We start from the raw sequence: 24107 nt of genomic DNA on the forward strand, positions 1-24107 counted from the left end.
TCATCGGATAGATAAACAATCACATACTTTCAAACATTCAACAGTAAAAGCGTTGACTTCCGTCTATCTGTCCTACAGACAAATTGACGAATTTACGTACATAGGTAGCACTGTGGCATAAGGGAGCATAGCTATAGTGTCTCGCTGACTGACTACACAAGAAGATAAACATCAGTAATTTAAGTTTTACGCAACTTCATCGATTTGCCTGAAGGACAAACGGATGTCAAGTCAAAACTACGATTCAGTGTGAATTAGAATAAGTTTAAGGTTAAATGAAACGAAATTTTGTCCACTGCCACTTTCTAAACGCTGCCGTCTAAGAATTTTTGAACATTAATATGAATTATTTGATGGACGTGCTTTCCTCAGGAAAATGTAACTAACTGATCATTGATGTCACCACCCATTATGTTACACTGTAATGTATCTCGACGTCAGGGGCAGTGTAACACTTTAATATGATTTTTCTAGAATGGAAATACGTCGGCATTCAATGATTATTCTTTGAAGCCTTGTAGCTTGTAACGCCGGAAATGCATATCCTCCTATTTCCATCTATTGTACTATAATTTTTTTCCTTGTTTTGTTACCTCAAGATATGACATTTCTGTCTATATATTGTAATTGTTTTACTGTTTATATATATATATATATATATATATATATATATATATATATATATATATATATATATATATACCAAAGATCGGGGTTTGGCAGCATGTAATTGCGATCGACTGGCTATGGTAGTTTCTAGCACGGTGTCGCGGACGGGAAGCATATATATATATATATATGCATTTATGTCGATGTATAATTGGCTGTTTTGTAAGTATTATTTGTATTTTACGCTGGGTCTTGCCTAGGGAAAACTACGCTATCGTACGAATACATCGATAGGTCGTGTGAAGAACGAAAGTGTGTAGGATCTTTGGTAGTGTTAACGCTGTCGCGTGGAGCGCGAGCAGAAGGAGTCTGGTTGGAGTAGTGCGATTGAGCAGGTGTGTTGTGTGACGCTCCCGCAAGTTGCCGGGCTTTCGGGGTTTGGCAGCATGTAATTGCGATCGACTGGCTATGGTAGTTTCTAGCACGGTGTCGCGGACGGGAAGCATTAGCTGGCACACATCAAGAGCCCGTTTCGCCTGGTGACCGTGTCGAGAAGAAGGCGCGCCAGCATCCAGCTTCTGCAACAGCGACGGCCGACAATGAGTGACTGTCGCCACCTCCTCGATCGGCGACTTCAAACCTTCAATCAGCCAACAAGGAAGACTAAAAGCACGTAAAGTTTCAGAACTGTATGGCAGACCTCAGCTTTTCAAACTGTTCCATTTTCATAACTAAATTACAGCAACTTAGCATGAACCTTTGTTGCTCAGTGTCCCAATTGCATTACCAAGCAGGGTCCCTTCCTTTTCCGAAATGAACCCGAGTGTCGTTGAAATTCAAACGCCAGCATTAAAGCAGCATCATTCAATTTCACTGCTTTAATTTCAAAGTTCAGTTTAAGTATTCATAGCTGGCTACAAGATTTAGATTACACGAGCACAAATTAAGAGTGCGAGTTTTGTTACGGTATTTTAGCTTACCTGTGACTGCAGCTCAGCTTGGTACGTACAAAATTTTACTATTGTTAATTGTCCAGAATCATTTAATTCAAGTTCAAAGTTAAATCTCTTATTTCTAAATTGCGTAGAGTCAAGTTGCTTTTGAAATTATTGTTGAGGTAGTCCAAGACTAACCGTATTTTACTGAATTTCGATGTGCTTCAGAAAGAAAGCTCACTATTAACTTCAGTCACTAAATTAACTTTCAATTTTCCGGTTTTATTAATTCTTTTGCTAAATTAAGTCAGAGTGTAGCGAAATTTATTACTTCTGACAAACTTTCAGTTTTCACACTACACGTGTCAACCTTCAGTTGCCACGCTTCTAGTGCTAATTATATGTGTAATAACCTTTCTTTTTCAGTTACTATAGTAATTGTCCTTAGGACTGGCGACCGTAATTTCCCTCAAATCTCAAATATCTAATTACCGCTAGTTAATTGTTAACGTAACGGCCGCACATTTACTTTCTTTATTAACTTTACCCCTTTTCAAAATTAATTTCCACCAGTTTCATTTGCATTTTTGATTTCATTTAGATGTAACCCTTTCCTCCCTCTTTACCGACAGATTAACTGCGGTGACGATTGCTTTCCCAAATTTCCATTAGGTACACGCGGTTTAATTTTTCACTGTCATTAAGGTCGATAAGTGAGGGGGAGGTTACAAGCTGCTAAAACTTACGAGTGTCACGCGTTGGTTCAGTTTCGTCCATCATTTGTTAAATTGGATAACACAGAAGAATCATTTTCCTGTAACACTGTTTGGCATTTGGATTCGAAGTAGTAGAGAACGAGTGTGGACTGTTCTGCATTTATGAATTTATTAGCTTTCTATGGCGTTTCAGCAGACACTTGCAATTTCGTTTTTGCGTTGTGTAGCTGGAGTCAGCCCAGACAAATAGTGCTCATCGCATCTTTCATACATCGTCCAATGCCATCGGAAAGCGTCGGTTTGTTTCCCGTTACAAACAAAATAATTTTTAAAGCGGAATTTTACAGTGCTCTTTCGACAGAGCGGTCTCAGACTAGTCTAGTGCGCTATTCGTGTTATCGGTCTGCATTAAGAGGGACAGTGAAACACTAAGAATAAACAGCAGTGCAACAGACTCAGATAACGCTGCAAATCTGGCGGCAGCAGTCAGCGTGGGCCAGGGCTGCACTATCGATACTGGGATACTAGTTATTCTTCGAGTTTTACTGTTCATGTTAATAGGTATCAACAAAACGAGTATCGGACTAGACTTACGCGGACCGCTCTATCGAATGGACACCTAAAATTCCGCTTTAAAAATCATTTTATTTACAACAGGAAGCAAATCGACGCTTTCCACTGACATTGGACGTTGGATGAAAAACATGATGGGCACTACCTGTTTGGGATGACTCCAGGTACACAATGCAAAAATGAAATTGTAAATACCGGGTGATCAAAAATTCAGTATAAATTTGAAAACTGAACAAACCACGGAATAATGTAGATAGAGAGGTAAAAATTGACACACATGCTTGGAATGACATGGGATTTTATTAAAACAAAAAAAAAAAACAAAGTTAACAAAATGTCCGACAGATGGCGCTGGACAGCAAAACGTCAGTGACTGCGCATGACAATCGTGTATAAAAGGAACTGTAATGAGAGAGAGAATCAGATGCGCCAGCAGTCGCAGCATGTTGACTTTACCTGAAAAGGCACTTTTTATGAAGCTATATTATCAGAATGGGGAATGTGCTAGTTCAGCGTTATCATATCGCCATAGGAAGGGGATTCGAACGGGTCCGTTGACAAATGCAGCTGTAGCGAGAATGATTTCGAAGTTCGAGGCCACGGGTTGTTTAGACGATAGACCCCGTAGTGGCCGACCGAGCACAAGTGGTAATGCTGCCGAGACAGTTCAGGAATAACTGGAGACTGTAGCGGGTTCGTCTATGCACGGGAAAGTCGGCGCTCGTGCAGTCGCACGTCGCACCGGCATTCCATACACTTCTGTTTGGTTGGCACTTAGGCGTACCCTCCGATGCTATCTGTACAAAATCCATTGGCATCATGAACCGTTACCTGGCGATTTGGTGAAGCGGAGGGCATTTGCGGTGGGTGTTTCAAAAGATGGCAGAAGATGAGTGGTTGAGTAACGTGTTGTGGACCGACGAAGCTCATTTCACGCTCCGAGGGCCTGTCAACGCCCACAACTGCAGAATTTGTGCTACCGAAAATCCTAGAAATGTCGTGGAAACTCCATTGCACGACGAGAAAGTCACGGTATTTACCGTTATCGGGCCTTTTTTCTTCGAGGAAATGCGTGATTCTGGTTTTGTAACTGCTGAGAGGTGCGCCGATATGTTACAGAATCGCATCATCCGTAGCCAGGCTGATAAACACCTGCTGGAACGTACGATGTTTATGCAGGATGGCGCTCCACCTCATATTGCTAGACGCGTGAAAGACCTCTTGCGCGCGTCGTTTGGTGATGATAGTGTGCTCAGCCGCCACTTTCGTCATGCTTGGCCTCCCACGTCCCCAGACCTCAGTCCGTGCGATTATTGGTGTTGGGGCTACCTTAAGTCGCAAGTGTATCGTGATCGACCGACATCTCTAGGGATGCTGAAAGACAACATCCGACGCCAATGCCTCACCATAACGCCGGATATGCTTTACAGTGCTGTTCACAACATTATTCCTCGACTACAGCTATTGCTGAGGAATGATGGTGGACATATTGAGCATTTCGTGTAAAGACCATCATCTTTGCTTTGTCTTACTTTGTCATGCTAATTATTGCTATCCGCATTCCGAAAACAAAGGAAGTAGGTTACAGTACGCTTGTTCGCCCACTGCTTGAATACTGCTCAGCAGTGTGGGATCCTTACCAGATAGCGCTGATAGAAGAGATAGAGAAGATCCAACGGAGAGCAGCGCGCTTCGTTGCAGGATCATTTAGTAATCGTGAAAGCGTTACGGAGATGATAGATAAACTCCAGTGGAAGACTCTGCAGAAGAGACGCTCGGTACGGGCTTTTGTTGAAGTTTCGAGAACATACCTTCACCGAAGAGTCAAGCAGTATATTGCTCCCTCCTACGTATATCTCGCGAAGAGACCATGAGGATAAAATCAGAGAGATTAGAGCCCACACAGAAGCATACCGACAATCCTCCTTTCCACGAACAATACGAGACTGGAATAGAGGGGAGAACCGATAGAGGTACTCAAGGTACCCTCCGCCACACACCGTCAGGTGGCTTGCGGAGTATGAATGTAGATGTAGATGCTATTCTGATCAGATGAAGCGCCATCTGTCTGACGTTTTTTGAGCTTTTGTATTTTTTTGGTTCTAATAAAACCCCATGTCATTCCAAGCATGTGTGTCAATTTGTACGTCTCTATCTACATTATTCCGTGATTTATTCAGTTTTCAAATTTATACTGACTTTTTGATCACCCGGTATATCCTCCCAGAATAAAATTAGTGCATTCTTTCCTCCCCATCGACGCGCAGGCCGCCGAAGTGGCGTCAAATCGAAAGACCTGCACCAGGCGAACGGTCTACCCGACGGGGGGCCTTAGCCACACGACATTTCATTTTTCATTTCCGAGGTCCCATTTCAGTCAAGATTTATTGTTGCAACAGTGAACACGGAGTACATGAAATGATTACCTTTACAGATCAATAGCACAAGTGTTTCTGATGTACCAGGTATCGATCCACACTAGGACGTGGTGCAGCCTCCACAGGCGACAATGCAGGCGCTGACTCTGGCCTCCAGTCAACCCTACAGATGGCGAGTACTTTACCGGGATACGTTATGAAACGCCGGATCGACCTGTTCACGTAGTTCTGCTGGCCAGGGAAGTTGTTGCACGTCCTGTGGACCACATTGAGTTGCACGGACAGTGTGTGGGCGAGCATTATCCCATAGGAACAACACATCTTCCTCTTGCAAGAAGAAGTCTAACAACAGCCTGTACGTACTGAGCACTGGTTAGCATCTCCTCCAGAAATACCAAAGGTCAACGAGAGACTTACATTATCGTACTGGGGTGGGGCCAGTGTGTATTGGAGGAACGCGCTCTGCGAGACAGCGCTGTCCAGGTCTACATAATAAGCGCAAACGACCAACACTTGTGTGCCTGTAGTAACTGCTTTCATCTGTCAGACCATGGCGTGCCATTCCTTCTTCCAAGTGATCCTCTGACGGCATCAGTAGACCCGTGCACGTCGATGCTGTAGCGTGAGTGGTCGATGGGCTAGAGCTGTGCGTGCCCATACTACTATTGCAAACAACTGGTTCGCAACAGTTCGTGCTGACACGTCTGGGATCACAAGCCTCATATGTGCTGTGGTAGTTTATGATCTGCCACTGCTGATCTTATAATTCGACGAACCTGGAGGGCGTCTGTGCTGCGTGGACGTCTAGAAACTCGTCCACGGTTGTGAGAATGTTCATGTGACCAATGACACCAGTCGCCGCACAAGTGACGCAGCACGTCCAGCTTCTGTGACGATTCTGCGAAAGGGCCATTACATCACTCGGAAGGCCACAGTTTGACCCTTTCAAACTCCCTCAGCTGCACAAGCTGCGGCGTAGTCGCGAATTGAGCAGTGATCCGAAAATGTAGACTAAATTTCTTTATTCCACGTCTGTGATCGCACATATTGTAAGTTCTCAGCAATGACCATCTTCAGATCTGCAACAAAGCGCAAATAGAACTAGTCAATGTCTGTTGTTGTGGTCTTCAGTCCAGAGACTGGTTTAATGTAGCTCTCCATGCTACTCTATCCTCTGCAAGCTGCTTCATCTCCCAGTATCTACTGCAAACTACATCCTTCTGAATCTGTTTAGTGTATTCATCTCTTTGTCTCCCTCTACGATTTTTACCCTCCACGCTGCCCTCCAGTACTAAATTGGTGATCCCTTGATGCCTCAGAATGTACCCTACCAACCGATCCCTTCTTCTAGTCAAGTTGTGCCACAAATTTCTCTTCAATTCTATTCAATACCTCCTCATTAGTTATTTGATGTACCCATCTAATCTTCAGCATTCTTCTGTAGCACCACATTTCTAAAGCTTCTATTCTCTTCTTGTCCAAACTATTTATCGTCCATGTTTCACTTCCATACATGGCTACACTCCATACAAATACTTTCAGAAATGGCTTCCTGACACTTAAATCTATATTCGATGTTAACAAATTTCTCTTCTTGCTTCCCTTCCGATTGCCAGTCTACATTTTATATCCTCTCTACTTTGACCATCATCAGTTATTTTGCTCCCCAAATAGCAAAACTCCTTTACTACTTTAAGTGTCTCATTTCCTAATCTAATTCCCTCAGCATCACCCGACTTAATTAGACTACATTCCATTATCCTTGTTTTGCTTTTGTTGATGTTCATCTTATATCCTCCTTTCAAGACACTGTCCATTCCGTTCAACTGCTCTTCCAAGTCCTTTGCTGTCTCTGACAGAATTACAATGTCATCGGCGAACCTCAAAGTTTTTATTTCTTCTCCCTGGATTTTAGTACCTACTCCAAGTTTTTCTTTTGTTTCCTTTACTGCTTGCTCAATATACAGATTGAATATCATCGGGGAAAGGCTACAACCCTGTCTCACTCCCTTCCCAACCACTGCTTCCCTTTCATGTCCCTCGACCCTTATAACTGCCATCTGCTTTCTGTACAAATTGTAAATAGCCTTTCGCTCCCTGTATTTTACCCCCGCCACCTTCAGAATTTGAAAGAATGTCTATAGCTTTATAAAAAGGCCACTAAGAAAAGTATTACTGACATACATGTGAAAATTACGCGCTTTAAATATAACGATGCATACCTGTTTTATAATATACTCTACCATCATGGCATCGTCAAACGCTAAACACACTAAAGTCATCTTGTTAACAGTGCTACTGCACGAAAGAAACTGCCGCACAGTAGCCACGAAATGGTTGTGTCGCAAGCTCGCCAGATGCCGCTACTGTAGGCATACACATTCTTCAACGATATAATTATACGATACAAGGTAAAAAGAAGAATAAAATCGGTAATGTCTGTACTAGGCTTACCAGGTGTAAAAGCATTACAATAATAAAATTAAATAAATTAAGACACAACAAAAGTTAGATTGTTAGAAAGGGAAAAAGGTTAGTGACAATATGCTCTAGTGGCGAATTTTAGATGAAAATATAAAGGCATAAATAATAACCAGCGTAAGGAATACACAGAATAATATAAAAAATCACAGAGCAAATAGCTGTAGATATCGTCTACCTGCATTTGTGTATTCCAGAAGATCTGAAGATGGTAATTGCTGAGCGAAACCGGTAGTCTGAAGACCTGCAATATTTGTGGTCATAGACGTGAAATAAAGAAATTTATTCTTGCTCAGTTGGCTGTAGGAACCGCAACTGCGTCTCGTAGCATGGGTGGCTACTTGCTTCAAACGTCTGCACCAAACTGAGACTTCTGGCTGAGAACATTCCCTGTTGACGAGTAGATAAAGATGGCGCTCTGGTAGCTATCCCACAATACCATCTGTTGAAACCATTATCAGTACATCAGCTATCCAGCAGGTGGTAAATGCCGTCACCGGATCAAAATCGATCTCGTCTTTTCAGGTGTACCATATATAATGTGATCATTGGGGGACTTAATATATGCTAACCTCAGCGTGTTAGCTCTTTTCTTCTCTTTATCTGTCTACCTGCGAGGACGTCACACAATTTACTACCCGATGTTTACTGCACAGTTATAACTACACCGCGACATGGACTATGGCTATCAGTACGAACTAACCATTTTGCGGCCACACGTTCACACTGCAATACTTGACCTGCTGCCCAGGGACAAATAAACGTTGATGGATTACTTGTGCTATGTTTGCTTGGAAGTACTAACTAATAAAAACAAACTACTCACAATAGCTTTAATTATTAGTCTGAAAATGAAGTATATACACGCATCAAAAAAGTTTTTTCACCTCAGTTCCGAGAGTTCCGGAACCTGTACAGAAAATTGGAATAGAGATCAACATAAACATGATATCCGAACTTTTTATTGCTCATGAAAACCACACATTGCACGTTGTACCACCATACAGCGACTCCTTCAGAGGCGGATGCGATCGAACCGCGGTATTGACCGTCTCGGCATGGTTGAACTACAGACAACACGAGACGTGTACCTCCTTCCTGGTGGAATGACTGGAACTGATCGACTGTCGGGCCCCCTCCTTGTAATAGGCGCTGCTCATGCATGGTTGTTCACATCTTTGGGCGGGTTTAGTGACATCTCTGAACAGTCAAAGGGGCTGTGTCTGTGATACAATATCCACAGTCGACGTCTATCTTCAAGAGTTCTGGGAACTGGGATGATGCAAACCTTTTTTTTATGTGTGTATAATGCGTGGTTAATTTACATCTTGCTTTTGTAGGCTATGGTACCAACCAAAACAGGTCCAGCATCCCCCAAAAATAAAATAAAAACACAGTTGCTTATACATTGCTTACGTAATTTCAACTGTTTATTACAACTTGCTGGGTTCACGCAAATCAATTAGTTATTTGCTACTTACATTAGAAGTTTCTCGAGCAGAGTGTCTCCTGTTGTCGGTCATATTTCGTTAACGCTGCAGTCATATCCCTTTCTTACATGAATTCGTGGGCCTAAAGTTTATGTGTGAGAGGGAATATCAGTCCAGGGCATATTTAACTGATTAACGCTAACCTGACAAGCTTTAACAAACGGCTGAATTTACAAGGCCAAACTGCGAGCAAATGTGCTTATAGCTCAGTTGTGTGCCTTGGACAAGAGGGGAGCAATTTGTTAGTATCGCCTACAAATGCGAGACTTCAGTATTGTACTTAACCCTAGGACGCCTAAGGGGGGGGGGGGGGGGTTCGTTGAACCCACAATTTTTTATGTTCCCTGCTTTTGCCCAAGTAACTTTCATACTACATATTCCCTTTGAGTTATTGTTTGTTGGCTATTTTATGAAACGTTAGTGTCAATATATTATATAGAAAATTCCTGCTTTGAAAGGGAAAAAAAAAATAATTATGGGTCCAACAACCCCCCCCCCCCTTAGGTTTCCATGCTATAGAAAATTTCCCTTAGTAGGATTCCGTATCTCATCTCTACAACAATGCAAGTTAGTTTCTTGTTGGTTGGTATTCTTGATATTCACAACAATCGGTTTACTTTCAGGGGATGTGATTGTTGATGTCAGTCAGCTGTTATTTATCTTGTAAACTTGCAGTGAGTTAGTGCAGTTCCCTACTGTCCACACCCAGACTTAGAAATGACTAAAAGAATACATGACTCGTCTTTAGAAAGAGTTCTGAACGAAATTTTAGATGACGATTCTGACTCGGGGAGTGAAAGTGAATATGAGGATGGTGTTATGGAGTATGATTTAGATCGGGAAAGTGATGTGGATGTTAGAAAAGATGAAGATAACGCAGCTTCAGGCAGTGACCATCAGGATGTTATTGTGGCCAAGTCTGGAAGAAGGTACGTAACCACACAGCCTAGACTTCCTCGGAGGTCTGTTGCTAAAATAGTAAGAGAGCAGGCAGGAGTAACTCCAGCTGGTGTTTGCCATTCACCAAGAGAAGCCTTGAAGTTACTTCTTACGCCTGACATCGTGGATATTATAGTAAAACATTCAAATGAAGACGCAGTTAGGTGAAATGTTACTTTGACTAATGAGAAACAATTGTATGCATTTATAGGAATCCTGATACTTATGGGGACAAATAAGGACAATTCTGTCAGTGTACACGATCTTTGGTCAGACCTAATGGGTCGACCAGTTTACAAGGGTAATATGGCAAGAGAACATTTCAAGGAACTTATTGCAATTATAAGGTTTGATGACAAAAGTACCCGCCAGCTAAGAAGAGAAGCAGACAAGTTCACAGCAATTCGTGACGTTTTCAACAAAGTGAATAATAGGTTTCCACTACTGTATAAACCAGGGGCCCACCTCACCATTGATGAGATGCTCAGCTTGTTTAGGGGGCGCTACCCGTTCAAAGTATTTATGAAGGATAAACCGGGCGAGTATGGCATCCTTATGATGTCCGATGCAGTTGACAAATACGTCTTTAATATGGAACGCTATGCAGGTAATGTTCAGAATTTGTCGAAAGAAGAACGGGGTTCAGCAGCTGTCGTCAAACATCTGGTAGCATGTGTGAAAAATACTGTCGAAATATTACTACAAACCGATACTACACATCGGTGGATTTGGCGGAAGAGTTATACCAAAACTACAAAGTTACTACAATAGGAACTCTCCAGTCAAACAGGAAGCATATTCCAGACATAATGAACACGTCAAATCGAGAGCTACATTCATCAATGTTCTTATTCACAGACCCATCAACAGGTAGGCCTCCAGTAACTTTGGTGTCCTAGATAGCAAAAACGAAACCAAGTAAAAACTTACTGATGTTGTCAACAATGCACCAAGATAAAGGCACTGTTGGAGGAGAGAAGAATAAAACCGAGATAAATGCATATCATAATTACACTAAAGGTGGAATTGATACCATTGATCTAATGGCGCGTATGTACACCTGCAAGAGGGGAACAAAGAGATGGCCTCTATCTGTATTTTACTCTCTCATCGACATTTGTGCTATCAATGCAACCACCAGATTCATCCAGCAACATCCAAGATGGAATGAAAAGAAACACAACAAACGGAAACCCTATCTTCTGCAAGCTGGAATGGAACTAGTGAAATTACAGCTAGAAGAAAGAAGTGCCAGTGCAAGAGGGTTATCTAACCAAATTGCTCAATCAATGGAGACTATTCTACAAAAGAAAATCAAAGAAGTGACAACAGAAGCACGTCAGCCTACTGCAGAGAAAGGTCGGTGCCATATTTGTGTAAGAGACGCTTAAACAAAGAAGCAGAAGCACAACAATCTAAGTAAACCAAAACAGTATTGTGGACAGTGTCATAAACATGTGTGTAACACACCATTCAGAAAAAATTGTGAAGTGTGTCTCTTGCCGTGAAGTTGAGGATTCAGGGTAGTCTATTGTATATTAACACATCTGTATTTTGTATTGTAATATGTCAATTTTTTATTCACTCAATCCAATATTTATAACAATCAACAACCCCCCCCCCCCCTTTGGCATCCAAGTTAGAGAAAAAGGCTTGGGCGTCCTAGGGTTAAGTTACCTACTGTCATTGACATTGATTGAATCAACAAGTTTACTCTTAACCAGCCATAATTTATTTTGTTTCCACTACGGGTTTCATACGTTCAAACCTTCATGATCAGGTGAATTCATATGTTGTGTTTACGACTTAGGGTATCCTGTGACGCTGTCTGGTAGCAGAAGACAAAAGCAAAACACTTACAGTACATGGCTCATAATTTTGTGGAGGTCTTTGACTGAAAAGATGAACAGAAATATAAATGTAAAAGTAAAAATACTTTCAGTGGTCACAGGGTTCCTTCCTTTCACGTTACATCACACCCAACATTACACGCATTTTGTAAACACTAAAGTAAGCAATTGTAAACACTAAAGCAAGCAAAAGTGTTTATGATATTGTACGTGATGTAGTATGACAGAAATCCTGTGACCACTGGAGTTATTTTTACGTTTAAATTCATATTCTTGTTCAACTTTGCAATCAAAGACCTTCACAAAACGATGAGCCTTGTAATGAAATAGTGTTTTGTTTCTAACTTCTGCTAGATACTGTCACAGGTTGCCTCAAAGTAATAAACGCAACACATACATCCACACGATGAGGGATGAAACATCTGAAAGGCATGATGAAGAAAAAAAGGTGGTTGGTAAGAGTAAACTTGTTGTTTCAAACGGTAATTGCCTGCGTTTCCTCACTGGAATTTCTGTAGCAGCGTTAATCTTTTATTTTTTGCCTTTAACTGATTAGACGACAAAGTGACGCAGCTCAAACTGATACGCGCTTTGCGAATGCGGAAACATTTCTTCACATATGGGCTCGCAGTTTCATTATCTGCTCGCGTGGTGTCTGGTGCAAGACAATTCCAATAGTTTACGATACTGTGGTTTATTATCAGCCTGTCCTATTATAAAGAACACTTTACCAAAGGGATCCACAAACAAAGTGCGATCAGAAATCAGGTACCAGTGCAGTGTTACAAACTTTCACTGAACTTGCAATTCGGTGGGAGAAAGGGGGGGCGAGGGGGGGGGGGGGGGCAGTAGGCTCGAACTGAGATTGCTTATATCGAACTAAGTTTTTATAGTTTTTCCTATTCGACGAATGTCAGACTTGGCTACCATTCTCCTAACGAGGAAACATCAACTCGACATATTTTAAGGAGAAAAAGCACACATGCAAGACATGAGCAACAGCGCGAAAAAAAAAAAAAAGTTTTGCTTATGAATCTCACTTGGGGTATTTATTACTCTTTGCAGCATGTTTTAAAATAGACTTCTTTTTCGCTCGTTTATAGCAGAGACTGCAGCCGAAAGACTCGGTTGGAATTTTATCATTGTTGATTTTCCGGTTTCCAGGGACCCCTTTCGTTGCATTTGCGTTCTTTGCACCTTGTTTCACTTTTGTAAATTGTGACACAAGTTATCCTTGTAGAAATTGCGCTGTGTGAAGATTTGCAGCATTGAAATGCAATAAACGAAGATGTCACAAAAGAATAAACTGTAGGAATGTCTTTTATGCGGTATATTTACACAATGATTGCTGATACCGTGTAAAAAAAAAGTGAAGTATGTTTGGCAAACCACTCTTTTAAACTATATTACGCTAAAGGCAGAAAAATAGAAACCACGTAGTACCATAATAGATACATCACACCTACTGCGGAAGATGGCTAGCAAATTAAACATGTCTCGTTTCAGGTGATGTTTGACTCCGCCGCAAACGTTGTGGTGTTGCTTTGACTCAGTAGTTCGATTAATGAAGACTAGAATGTGGTAATCAAGACATACGACACAAATCAATATTCAGATGCTGAATTAAGTTAGTGTCTAATAAGTATGTAATAAAAGCTTCTAGGTGACAGCTGGTGCCTACGTAGACAAAAGAATTCAAAGCGTTGAGATTTATTTGGAGTCACAAATGAAAGTGAAATTTGTCTATTATGCCTAGGTGGACTTCAGACTCCTGCTCCGTCCGCTCTGTCACAGACGCTACATTTATAATACTCATTACGTTTGCTGCGGAGAAAAATTAAGAGGATCGCAGTTTATGATTTTCGATTTTCGTACTTTAACCACACGCGAAACCAAATTTCCGATTTCAATCATTACTAGGGGAAATCTGTAAATGAGTTGAATTGCATTCACTGGCATGAAATGTACAGAATCAGTTAGAACGAAATAAATTAAATGCTATGACGGGAAATACGAGGGTTGTCCGATAATTAGACAGATTGGTGTAGGGAAAAAAACTGTATTTTTACAAAATGACTTTCTACTTATCAACATAGTCCCCAGCAATATTAATACACTTGTCCCAAATATAAACTAGTTTAAGTCTGATAAAAAGAAAATTTTGTCTTGTTGTCTGAGCTACTTTACCACAAATCGTTTGACCTTCTCGTTGTTGCTGAAGTGTATTCCACGTAATGACTCCTGGAGTGGACCAAAGAAATGAAAATCCGAGGTACCCGAATCTGAACCGTAGGGAGGATGAGGTAGCATCTCCCAACACATTTTTCAGTGGTTTCTTGGGTCTACTGGGTGATGTGAGGGTGATTTAGGTTACTTTTTATGTTTTTCTTCGATAACTCAAAACCTGCTGCTCCTATTGAAAATGTAAACTACACACATCAAAAAAGTTTTGCATCACTTCCTTTCCGAGCATTCCGGAACCTGTACAGAAAATTGGAATAGGGATCAACATAAACATCACTTCCACCCTTTTTATTGCTCTTGAAAACCACGCACTGCACGTTGTACCACCATACAGCGATACGTGCGGAGGTGGTGTTCCAGATTTCTGTACACACCGGTACCTCTAATACCCAGTAGCACGTCCTCTTGCATTGATGCATGCCTGTATTCGTCGTGGCATACTATCCACAAGTTCGTCAAGCCACTGTTGATTCAGATTGTCGCACTCCTCAACGACGATTCGGCGCAGATCCGTCAGGGTGGTTGGTGGGTCACGTCGTCCATGAAGAGCCCTTTTCAACCTATCTCAGGCTTGTTCGGTAGGGGTCATGTCTGGAGAACATGCTGGCCACTAGTAGAGATATGTCGTTATCCTGAAGGAAGTCATTCACAAGATGTGCATGATGGGGGCGCGAACTGTCGTCCATGAAGATGAATGCCTCGCCAATATGCTGCTGATATCGGTCGGAGGATGGCATTCACGTATCGTACAGCAGTTACGGCGCCTTCCGTGACCAACAGCAGCGTACGTCGGCCCCACATAATGCCACCCCAAAACATCAGGGAACCTCCAACTTGCTGCAGTCGCTGAAAAATGTGACTAAGGTGTTCAGCCTGACTGGGTTGCCTCCAAACCCATCTCAGACGATTTTCTGGTTTAAGGCACGTGTCTCACTCATAGGCATGTCGTTCGGCCAATCTGTAACACGCTGCATGGTGTCGTGGTTGCAAAGATGGACCTCGCCATGGACGTCGGGTGTGAAGTTGCGCATCATGCAGCCTATTGCGCACAGTTTGAGTCGTAACACGACGTCCTGTGGCTGCACGAAAAGCGTTATTCAACATGGTGGCGTTGCTGCCAGGGTTCATCCAAACCATAACCCGTAGGTAGCGGTCATCCACTGCAGTAGTAGCCGTTGGGCGGCCTGAGCGAGGCATGTCATGGACAGTTCCTGTCTCTCTGTATCTCCTCCACGTCCGAACACCATCGCTTTGGTTCACTCTGAGATGCCTGGACACTTCCCTTGTTGAGAGCCTTTCCTGTCAGAAAGTAACAATGCGGACGCGATCGAACCGCGGTACTGACCGTCTCGGCATGGTTGAACTCCAGACAACACGAGCTGTGTACCTCCTTCCTGGTGGAATGACGAACTGATCCGCTGTCGGATCCCTCCGTCTAATAGGCGCTGGTAATGCATGGTTGTTTACATCTTTTGGCGCGTTTAGTGAGATCTCTGAACAGTCAGAGGGCCTGTGTCTCTGATACTATATCGACAGTCAGCGTCTATCTTCAGGTTTTCTGGGAACCGGGGCGATGCAAAATTTTTATTGATGTATGACATTAAATTTCCTACAAAAAATATTGTATTCATTATTTCTCTAGAACCAGTAGTCTCCGTGGTGCAGGGGTCATTCTGTACAGTAGCGGTAGCGTTATCCCAGAAAAGGCAACTTCCTTTCTGATGAGAGCTGTTCATTTTTTCAGTTTACAGGCAGACTATATACCTTCACAGTATTTCCAGTTCAGGTCTCTTGTGTGAGCACACAAAATAACTTCGCCGAGCATTGTCCTGCAAAGTGATGGTCAGGCCTGCAGAAAGTGTCGTCGCTTCTATCTCTAAGCTGGTCGCAGGCTGTATTCCAAAAATGAACAGTATAGAGACTGAAGTGATCACACTTGCAGGACCTGACCATCATTTTGCAGGACAATTCTCAAGCACGTACAGTGCAAGCTATTACTGATTTGTTTGACTAATGGGTCTCCTTAGTGCTATACCACCTATTGCACTCCCCTAACAAGCCGTCGTGAGTTCAACTCAGTTTCTAAACTGAAGGAAACCTCACGGCATTTGCTTCAGAACTGCTACCAATTCGTCGGGCAATAGACCACGCCGCTCGAACTATCAACACAACTGGCACTGCTAAGAGTATCCTACGACTTCCACATCACTGGAAACGGGTTACACACAATGCTGGTGACTACTTTGAAAGCCAGTAAAACTTTGAAACATGTATCTATTTTCCACGAGCTGTAAATAAATAGTTGCCACTATTAAAGTTCCAACCCTTGTATAAGATGATCATAAACAAAAACGAACCAAGATAAATGAAATGTAGTTGAACTGAATTAGTGTATGCTAAGGGAATTAGATTAGTAAACGATACACTTAAAATAGTAGGTGCGTTTTGCTTTTTGGGCAGGAAAATAACTCAGCATGGCCGAAGTAAGGAACATACAAAATTTAGACCGGCAATGGCAAGAAAAGTATTTCTGAAGAAGTAAATTTCTTAACATCGAATATAGATTTAAGTGTTAGGAAGTCTTTTATGAAGGTATGGAAGTGCAACGTGGACGATAAACAGGTTAGATAAAAAGAGTAGAAGCTATTGAAATGTGGTGGTACGGAATAATGCTGAGGATTAGAAGGGTAGATCACGTAAATAAGGAAGTACTGAACAGAATTGGGGAGACAAGAGATTTGTGACAACTTGACCAAATGAAGGGACCGGTTGATAGGAAACATTCTGAGGTATCAAGGAATCACCAATTTAGTATTTAGTATTGGAGGGAAGAGTGTGTGTGTGTGTGGGGGGGGGGGGGGGGAGTAAAAACCGTAGAGGGAGACCAAAAGAACGATACAGTAAGCAGATTCAGAAAGATGTAGGTTGCAGTAGTTATTCAAAAACGAACAGGATGGCACAGGATAGAGTAGCTTGGAGCGCTGCATCAAACCAGTCTTCGGACTTAAGACCACAGCCGGCCAATGTAGCCGTGCGGTTCTAGGCGCTTCAGTCTGGAACCGCGTGACCGCTACGGTCGCAGGTCTCGCTAGATCCCAGCCCTCCAGTCAATGCGGCGATATGCAGTGCGTTTGATAGGAGGACCATTAGCACGCTATTTGGATGTCAGCAAAAATGGTGTGGTTAGGTGTTTCACTCAGTGTAATGCACAGGGCGAAACACGCCAAGCTGCAATCAGTGATGATTTGAAAGAGATGACAATATTATCGTTATGTTGTCGGCAACCACGTTATGAGCTATAGAAACTAATGAAACCTATTTGAAAGAGGTTTCTCACAGGATATATGGGAATAATACCACTAGGGGAACAGATTTGATGGAGGTACGTGCCATGTCCTGCCATTGGGAAATGTCTAGCGGTACACTAGCTGACGAAAAGCATATGAACTCCTAACAGTCGACATTAATGTAGAGTATGGCCACCTTTGGCCTTTATGACGACTCCATCACTGCTTGCGACACTTTTAGTGAGGTGTCTGTCTGTTGATGAATGGAAGCCCATTCTTTCTCTAGGGCCAAAACCAGTAGAAGGTAGTGACACTGGGGTGTAGAGCACAATCGACGTCGTAACTCATCTGAAATATGTTCGATTGGGTTCATGTTGGGACTCTGGGCAGTCCAGCCGAATTCAGCAGTGTTACTGTCCACAAACCTTATCCTTCGCCTCACACGTGGTACTTCATGGCAGTGTGCATTGCCATGCTGATGCAAATAATCTTCGTCACCTAGGCCTAACTGTTCCTCTACTGTATGCAATACACAGTGCTGTAAAAGCAAAAAGTATTCATACCCTTCTGAATGTAGCGTTTTCAGAAGCGCAATAAAAGGACCAAATCTAACCACGAGAAGCATCTGAACATCGTAATACCACTTGGTTCGTATTTCAGCGTTGGCTCTACACATGATCACAGGTAAAGTGCTCCAGGCATTTATATAAGAATATACAGCCTACAGTTGCAGGTTAACTTTATCGTTTACCTAGGTTTCAACGTTAGTAATAATGTCTTCTTCAGAACATAAAATATTATTTAAATGTTTGCCTAAAACAGGCCATGTCCTAAGTCACACGACGAGGCCCATACAACGGGCTTAAAGTGAATCTGCTACAGCTTATTTAATGAAGTGACGAAACCTTATGGTTATGCATCAAGTTTTACAAAGTTGACTTAGGACATGGCCTGTTTTAGGCAAACATTTAAATAATATTTTATGTTCTGAAGAAGACGTTATTACTAACGTTGAAATCTAGGTAAACGCCAAAGTTAACCTGCAACTGTAGGCTGTATATTCTTATATAAACAATATCAGTTGCTGTCGCTGCATAAAAATGTTAAAAATTATTAAGCTCCAGGCATTTCCCAAACCAAAACCATTCCATCGGATTCCCATAAAGTGTAGCATGATTAATCATTGCAAATGCTTTGTTTCAAGTCATCCACTGTCCAGGAGTGACACACTACTCCATCTCAAGCGTCGCTAAGGATTGATTACAGAAGTGTGTGCCTTACACTGAAGTGAAAAAAGTTATGGGGTACCTCCCAATAACGCTTCGCACTTTATTTTTCCTGGCGGAGTCTGTAACTCGACTTAGCATGGACTCCACATGTCGTTGGAACTCCCCTGGAGAAATAGAGGGCCATGCTACAGCCGTCCACATTTGAGAAAGTGCTGCTGGTGCTGGTTATTTTGTACAAAGTTTCCTATCGCTTATGTCCTGTAAATTTCCTATTGGGTTCCTATTGGGCGATGTAGGTGGCCAAATCATTCTCTAGAATTGTCAGAATTCTTCAAACCAATCGCGGATAACTGGCCAGGTGACACGGCGCATTGTCATCCATAAAAATTCCATCATTGTTTGGGAATTCTAAGTCTATAAATATCGGCAAATGATCTCCAAGCAGCTGAACATAACCATTTATAGTCAATGATCGGTTTAGATGGACCAGCAGATACAGTCCATTCCATATAAATACATTCCACACCATTATGGAGCCATCACCACCTTGCACATTGTCTTATTGACGATTTACGTCCATAGCTTAGTGGGGTCTCCGCCACACTCGAACCGTACCATCGGCTCTTAACAAGTGATACTGGGACTCATCTGGCCAGGTCACGGTTTTACAGTGGTCAAGTGTCCAACCGATACGCTGACGATCCTTGGAGAGGTGCAGCAGGCGATGTCGTGCTGTTAGCAAAGGCACTCAGTTGCTCGTCTGCTGCCATAGCCCATTGGCGCCAAACTTCGCAGCACTGCCCTACCAGCTGCGTCCATCGTACACCCCACATTGATTTCTGCTATTGTTTCACGCACTTCTACTTCTCTGTTAGCACTGACAACTTTAAGCAAACGCCGATGCTCTCTGGCTTTAATTGAAGGCCGTCGTCCGTTGCGTTGACCGTGGTGAGATGTAATGCCTAAAGTGTGGTATTCTCGGCACACTCTTGACATTGTGGATCTCGGAATACTGAATTCCTTAACGATTTCTGAAAAGGAATGTCCCAGCTCCAATTACTAATCCGCGGTCAAAGCCTCTTGATTCCCGTCGTGCGCCTATAATCACGATGGAAACCTTTCCACTTGTCCTTAGTGTGGGAGGAGCTAGTGGAACATTGTTTACTGTTCTCTTCAACTTACTACGAATAGTCATTGTGCTAGCTAGATTGCTGTCAACACTCTGGAACTCACGAGTCATTCCTCCCGTTGATTTTGCATTATTTTTACAACCACACTTCTCAAGGAACAATGGTCCGTGTCCATCAGTACTTGAGGTCTGCGTGGGGTTGGTTCAGCCGTGGTTGCTCCTTAACGTTTCCACTTCAACAGTCGACAGTGTACGTCGAAATGGTTGAAATGTCCCTGATGCAATTGTTACTCAAGCGATATCACACAACTCAGCCACGTTCGAAGTCACCTAGCTCTTATAACTGACGCATTCTACTGTCACTGCTTTTCTACTGACAACAGTACTCCGCGACTCCTTTTATACTGCTGGGTCTAGAGAGCCTGTATACAGAGAGAGTGGCCGTAGGTGAAGTTGCACGTGATTGGTTGATTAGCTTTGGCGCCATTTTTCTTCCTATATTCGCCGTGCTTATGAGTTGAATTTAAGTTCAGAGGACTTTTGGAAACGATCAAAAGGTATTTGAATTATTGAGAGACTTATGCGTTGTGCATGCATGTTAGATTTAGTTGTATATCGTTTTTAGTACGTAATTAGCGTTTGCGTGCATACTGGTAGCATCACAAGCTTTTCTGAAGCCAGTATCTGACAGTCCTTGCTGCAAACGGAAAGTTCCTGTAATAGTTGTGCCATGCTCATTCGACTTTATAGCGTCAAACTTTATTTCGTTCCGAATCAGAACACTAGGCATTATTTTGGCTTCAATATTATTGCCTGACTGTTGACGCAGGCAAGTTTTAGGAACGTTTTCCGCAGTTGTCGTGGTTGCTGAAACATTATTCGTTGTAAATAATGGTAGGTACTCTTGAAGACAGTTTTTAATAGGCCTACTTACTGTGGGGTAGAAGGGATACGGTAGTTTTCTTGTTATATTTGCTCGTTATTACAGTAACCTACACTTAACATTACCTGATTTTTGTAATCTTTTTCGTTTGTTATCTACGAGAGGTATTCAGTATACATATGAAAGAAAGTCGTGAGTAGTTGTTTACATATGACATGCAAAAAGTTTGAATACGTGACAAGACGTACTAATACGTCTCACACTTTTTGCATGTCACAAGTAAACAACTGCTTACGACTTTCATTCATCTGACGTAATACAGGTACGTTAAATCTTTAGCGTTATGCACTTCCGATACAAAACAAATGTTATACACTATATTTTTTTATTTACGTTACATTCATTGCAATATGTCTAGTAAACGAACTTTAAAGGAGATAAATGCAAGTAACGAATAATTTTTACAGCCACTGTATCAAATTGTCCTGTGCTGTACGTAGTAGGCTACTATGAGTATATTATAGCTGTAAAGAAAGGCATTTAACTAATGATTTCGCCATATTGTCTCGTGCTTTTGATTTGGTGACTGTACTCCACTACTCCACTACTCCACTATTGGCCATTCAAAAGTCCCGCCCGCAGTTTGGCAGAAAAATGGCCGCCGTATCGTCCGGATGGCCACTCTCTCCCTATATATGCTCTCTAGCTGGGTCTCGCCTCTAGTGACATCTAGTGCTCAATTCTACAGTGCATAGGAGTGTCCGGATACTTCTGATCAGATAGTGTACATTAGTCTGGTGGCGCAATTTCGAAATGGAGGTCAGGCTGATTCTTCAGAATGTTAGTGGGAAAATGTTATTGATAGGAATGTTTGGGTCGAACTGGGAGCTGTGATGGGATAGCGTGATGGTTATGGTGAATGTTGGTGGAGGCAGGGAATCGTGGTTCGAGTCCCAGTGCCACACAAATTTTCATTTCGCTATTTGCAGAGTTACGATTACTCTTCACTCTGTATTGGTTTGACTGGTTATAGGAAAACGTTATAAAATAAGCTTGTTACATCTCAAACAATGATCAACCAAAAATCTGCCACGATATGATAATGGGTCACTGTAAGCATGGGTAAAGTAATGCTAGCGTTCGTCATTGTTACCACTTTTGCACGATGATAACTGCGAGTGTAGCCATGTATGGAAGTGAAACATGGACGATAAATAGTTTAGACAAGAAGAGAATAGAAGCTTTTGAAATGTGGTGCTACAGAAGAATGCTGAAGATTAGATGGGTAGATCACATAACTAATGAGGAGGTACTGAATAGGATTGGGGAGGAGTTTGTGGCATAACTTGACTAGAAGAAGGGATCGATTAGTAGGACATGTTCTGAGGCATCAAGGGGTCACCAATTTAGTATTGGAGGGCAGCGTGAAGGGTAACAATCGTAGCGGGAGACCAAGAGATGAATACACGAGGCAGATTCAGAAGGATGTAGTTTGCAGTAGGTACTGGGAGATGAAGAAGCTTGCACAGGTTAGAGTAGCATAGACAACTGCATCAAACCAGTCTCAGGACTGAAGACCACAACAAAAACAACTGCGAGTTAGAAATCAATGGGCTTAATAAGGAAACATGCTTCGATATTACAGTGTCACTGGAGAACAAATTCCATCGGCTGTATTTTATATCTTTGTCACCGTGACTGGATGAGTAGCTTCTAATGCGTTTATCAGATGCAGTTGCAGGAAAAAGTCTTCCCTATGGTGACGTGACACCTTATCTAGTTCATGTTATCACACAGGGTTACCACGATAACTTAATCAAGAATGATGTGATCTTTTACAACTCATTTTTGCTTGGTTTCGAACATCTAAATATTGGCGATATCCGAAATCATTCTTCGCGACGATTGCTTAATTTCTGCGCGGGAAGGAAAGAAAAATAGAATTTTGCGAGGAGGTCGTTAGAGACAGCACAATGTCGCTAAATCATCCGTGCTGTTTCATGGGAACCATCCCGCTATTCACCTTAAGCGATTTAAAGAAATCATAGAGAAACTAATCTCTGACGACTAGACGATCATTTGAACCGCCGTCTTCCCGAAAACGAGTCCAAGGTGCTCAGCACTGCGCCACCTCACTCGCTAATTTTTGCTCGAAACCTACTCTAATATTCTACTTCTGTGATACAGAAATTCTCTTACGTACACGGGGTAACTGACGCATTTTCTTCAACGTGGAAAAGATGTACAAAGGCAATCTAAAAACACCTAGGTACAGACGGATGTGACTGGATGGAAAGAGGTACAGATGCAAATATTTTGACAACCAAGTACGAGCCAAACAAAAAGCGCACATTCCATGCACGCTTTAATCACGTTTACTGCAAAAACGATAACATACGTTAGCGTAAAAGCAACCATTGTTCCACTTCCGTTCGTAGATGCAACGAGGGGAAGGTTTAATACACCATACGCGTACCCTCTGCCATCCATTTTACAGTGGTCTCTAGTATTTACGAGACGTAGAGGTGAATAGAAGGTGTCAGTATCAAAATGTTTGCGTGTGCCAAATACAATTCACAAATAATGCGCATCTAACATGAATGACGAAGTGAGATAGCATGTAAGGCCGTGCCACCTACCGGAGAAGGCTGCGGCGTACTGTAGACGCCGGGAGCCCCTGGGCGCTTGCCGCTTCTGCTGCTGCTGCTCCATGCTGCCGCGCCGGCGCCCGCTGCGCGACTGGGAAATCCTCGCCGCGGCCGGCCTTCAGTGACATCGGCGGCTCGTTATCGCCTGCCAGAGCTCGCCGGTCATCGCGCAGCTGAGCACGAGAGCACCGCGGGGGATATCGCCGAATGGCTAAGCGGACGCGAACAGTTGTGCAACAGTATGAAACATCGCTTCCGCTCACGGGCCTCACTCATGTGGACACAACACCCACACACTCTTTATGGAATCATTGGCTTCACAACCGTTAGTTTGGAGCATACTTAACAAATATAATACAATAATGGCGTGCCGAATAATTCAAACAATATTGAAAGAAACTTCCCGCCAGAGGAAAACTGTGTGCCGGACCGAGACGAACTCGGGACCTTTGCCTTTCGCAGGCTAGGCCATGTCTCCGCAATATCCTTTCTTCCAGAAGTGCTAGTTCTGCAAGCTTCTGTGAAGCCTGGAAGGTAGGAGACGACGTACTGCAGAATTGAAGTTGTGAGGGGGGAGGGGGGGATCATGAGTCGTGCTTGCGTAGCTCAGGCAGTAGAGCACTTGCCCGAGAAAGGCAAAGATCCTGAGTTTGAGTTTCGGTCCAGCACACAGTTTTAATCTGTTAGGAAGTTTCATATCAGCGGAAACTCAGCTG

At 42.6% G+C, this 24107-nt stretch overlaps 1 protein-coding gene across 1 annotated transcript in view; it reads right to left on the reverse strand.

The window, feature by feature from the left end:
• The window catches only part of LOC126481399 (facilitated trehalose transporter Tret1-like), a 96064-nt gene extending 72590 nt beyond the window's left edge, over positions 1-23474 (reverse strand). The window contains exon 1 of the mRNA XM_050105129.1: positions 23383-23474. Coding sequence (XP_049961086.1) covers positions 23383-23455 — 73 coding nt within the window. The 5' untranslated portion in view covers positions 23456-23474. The remainder of the gene's footprint in view (positions 1-23382) is intronic.
• Between the last annotated feature and the right edge of the window lie 633 nt (positions 23475-24107).

The sequence above is a fragment of the Schistocerca serialis genome, chromosome 5, assembly GCF_023864345.2.
Source record: "Schistocerca serialis cubense isolate TAMUIC-IGC-003099 chromosome 5, iqSchSeri2.2, whole genome shotgun sequence".
Lineage (NCBI taxonomy): Eukaryota > Metazoa > Arthropoda > Insecta > Orthoptera > Acrididae > Schistocerca > Schistocerca serialis.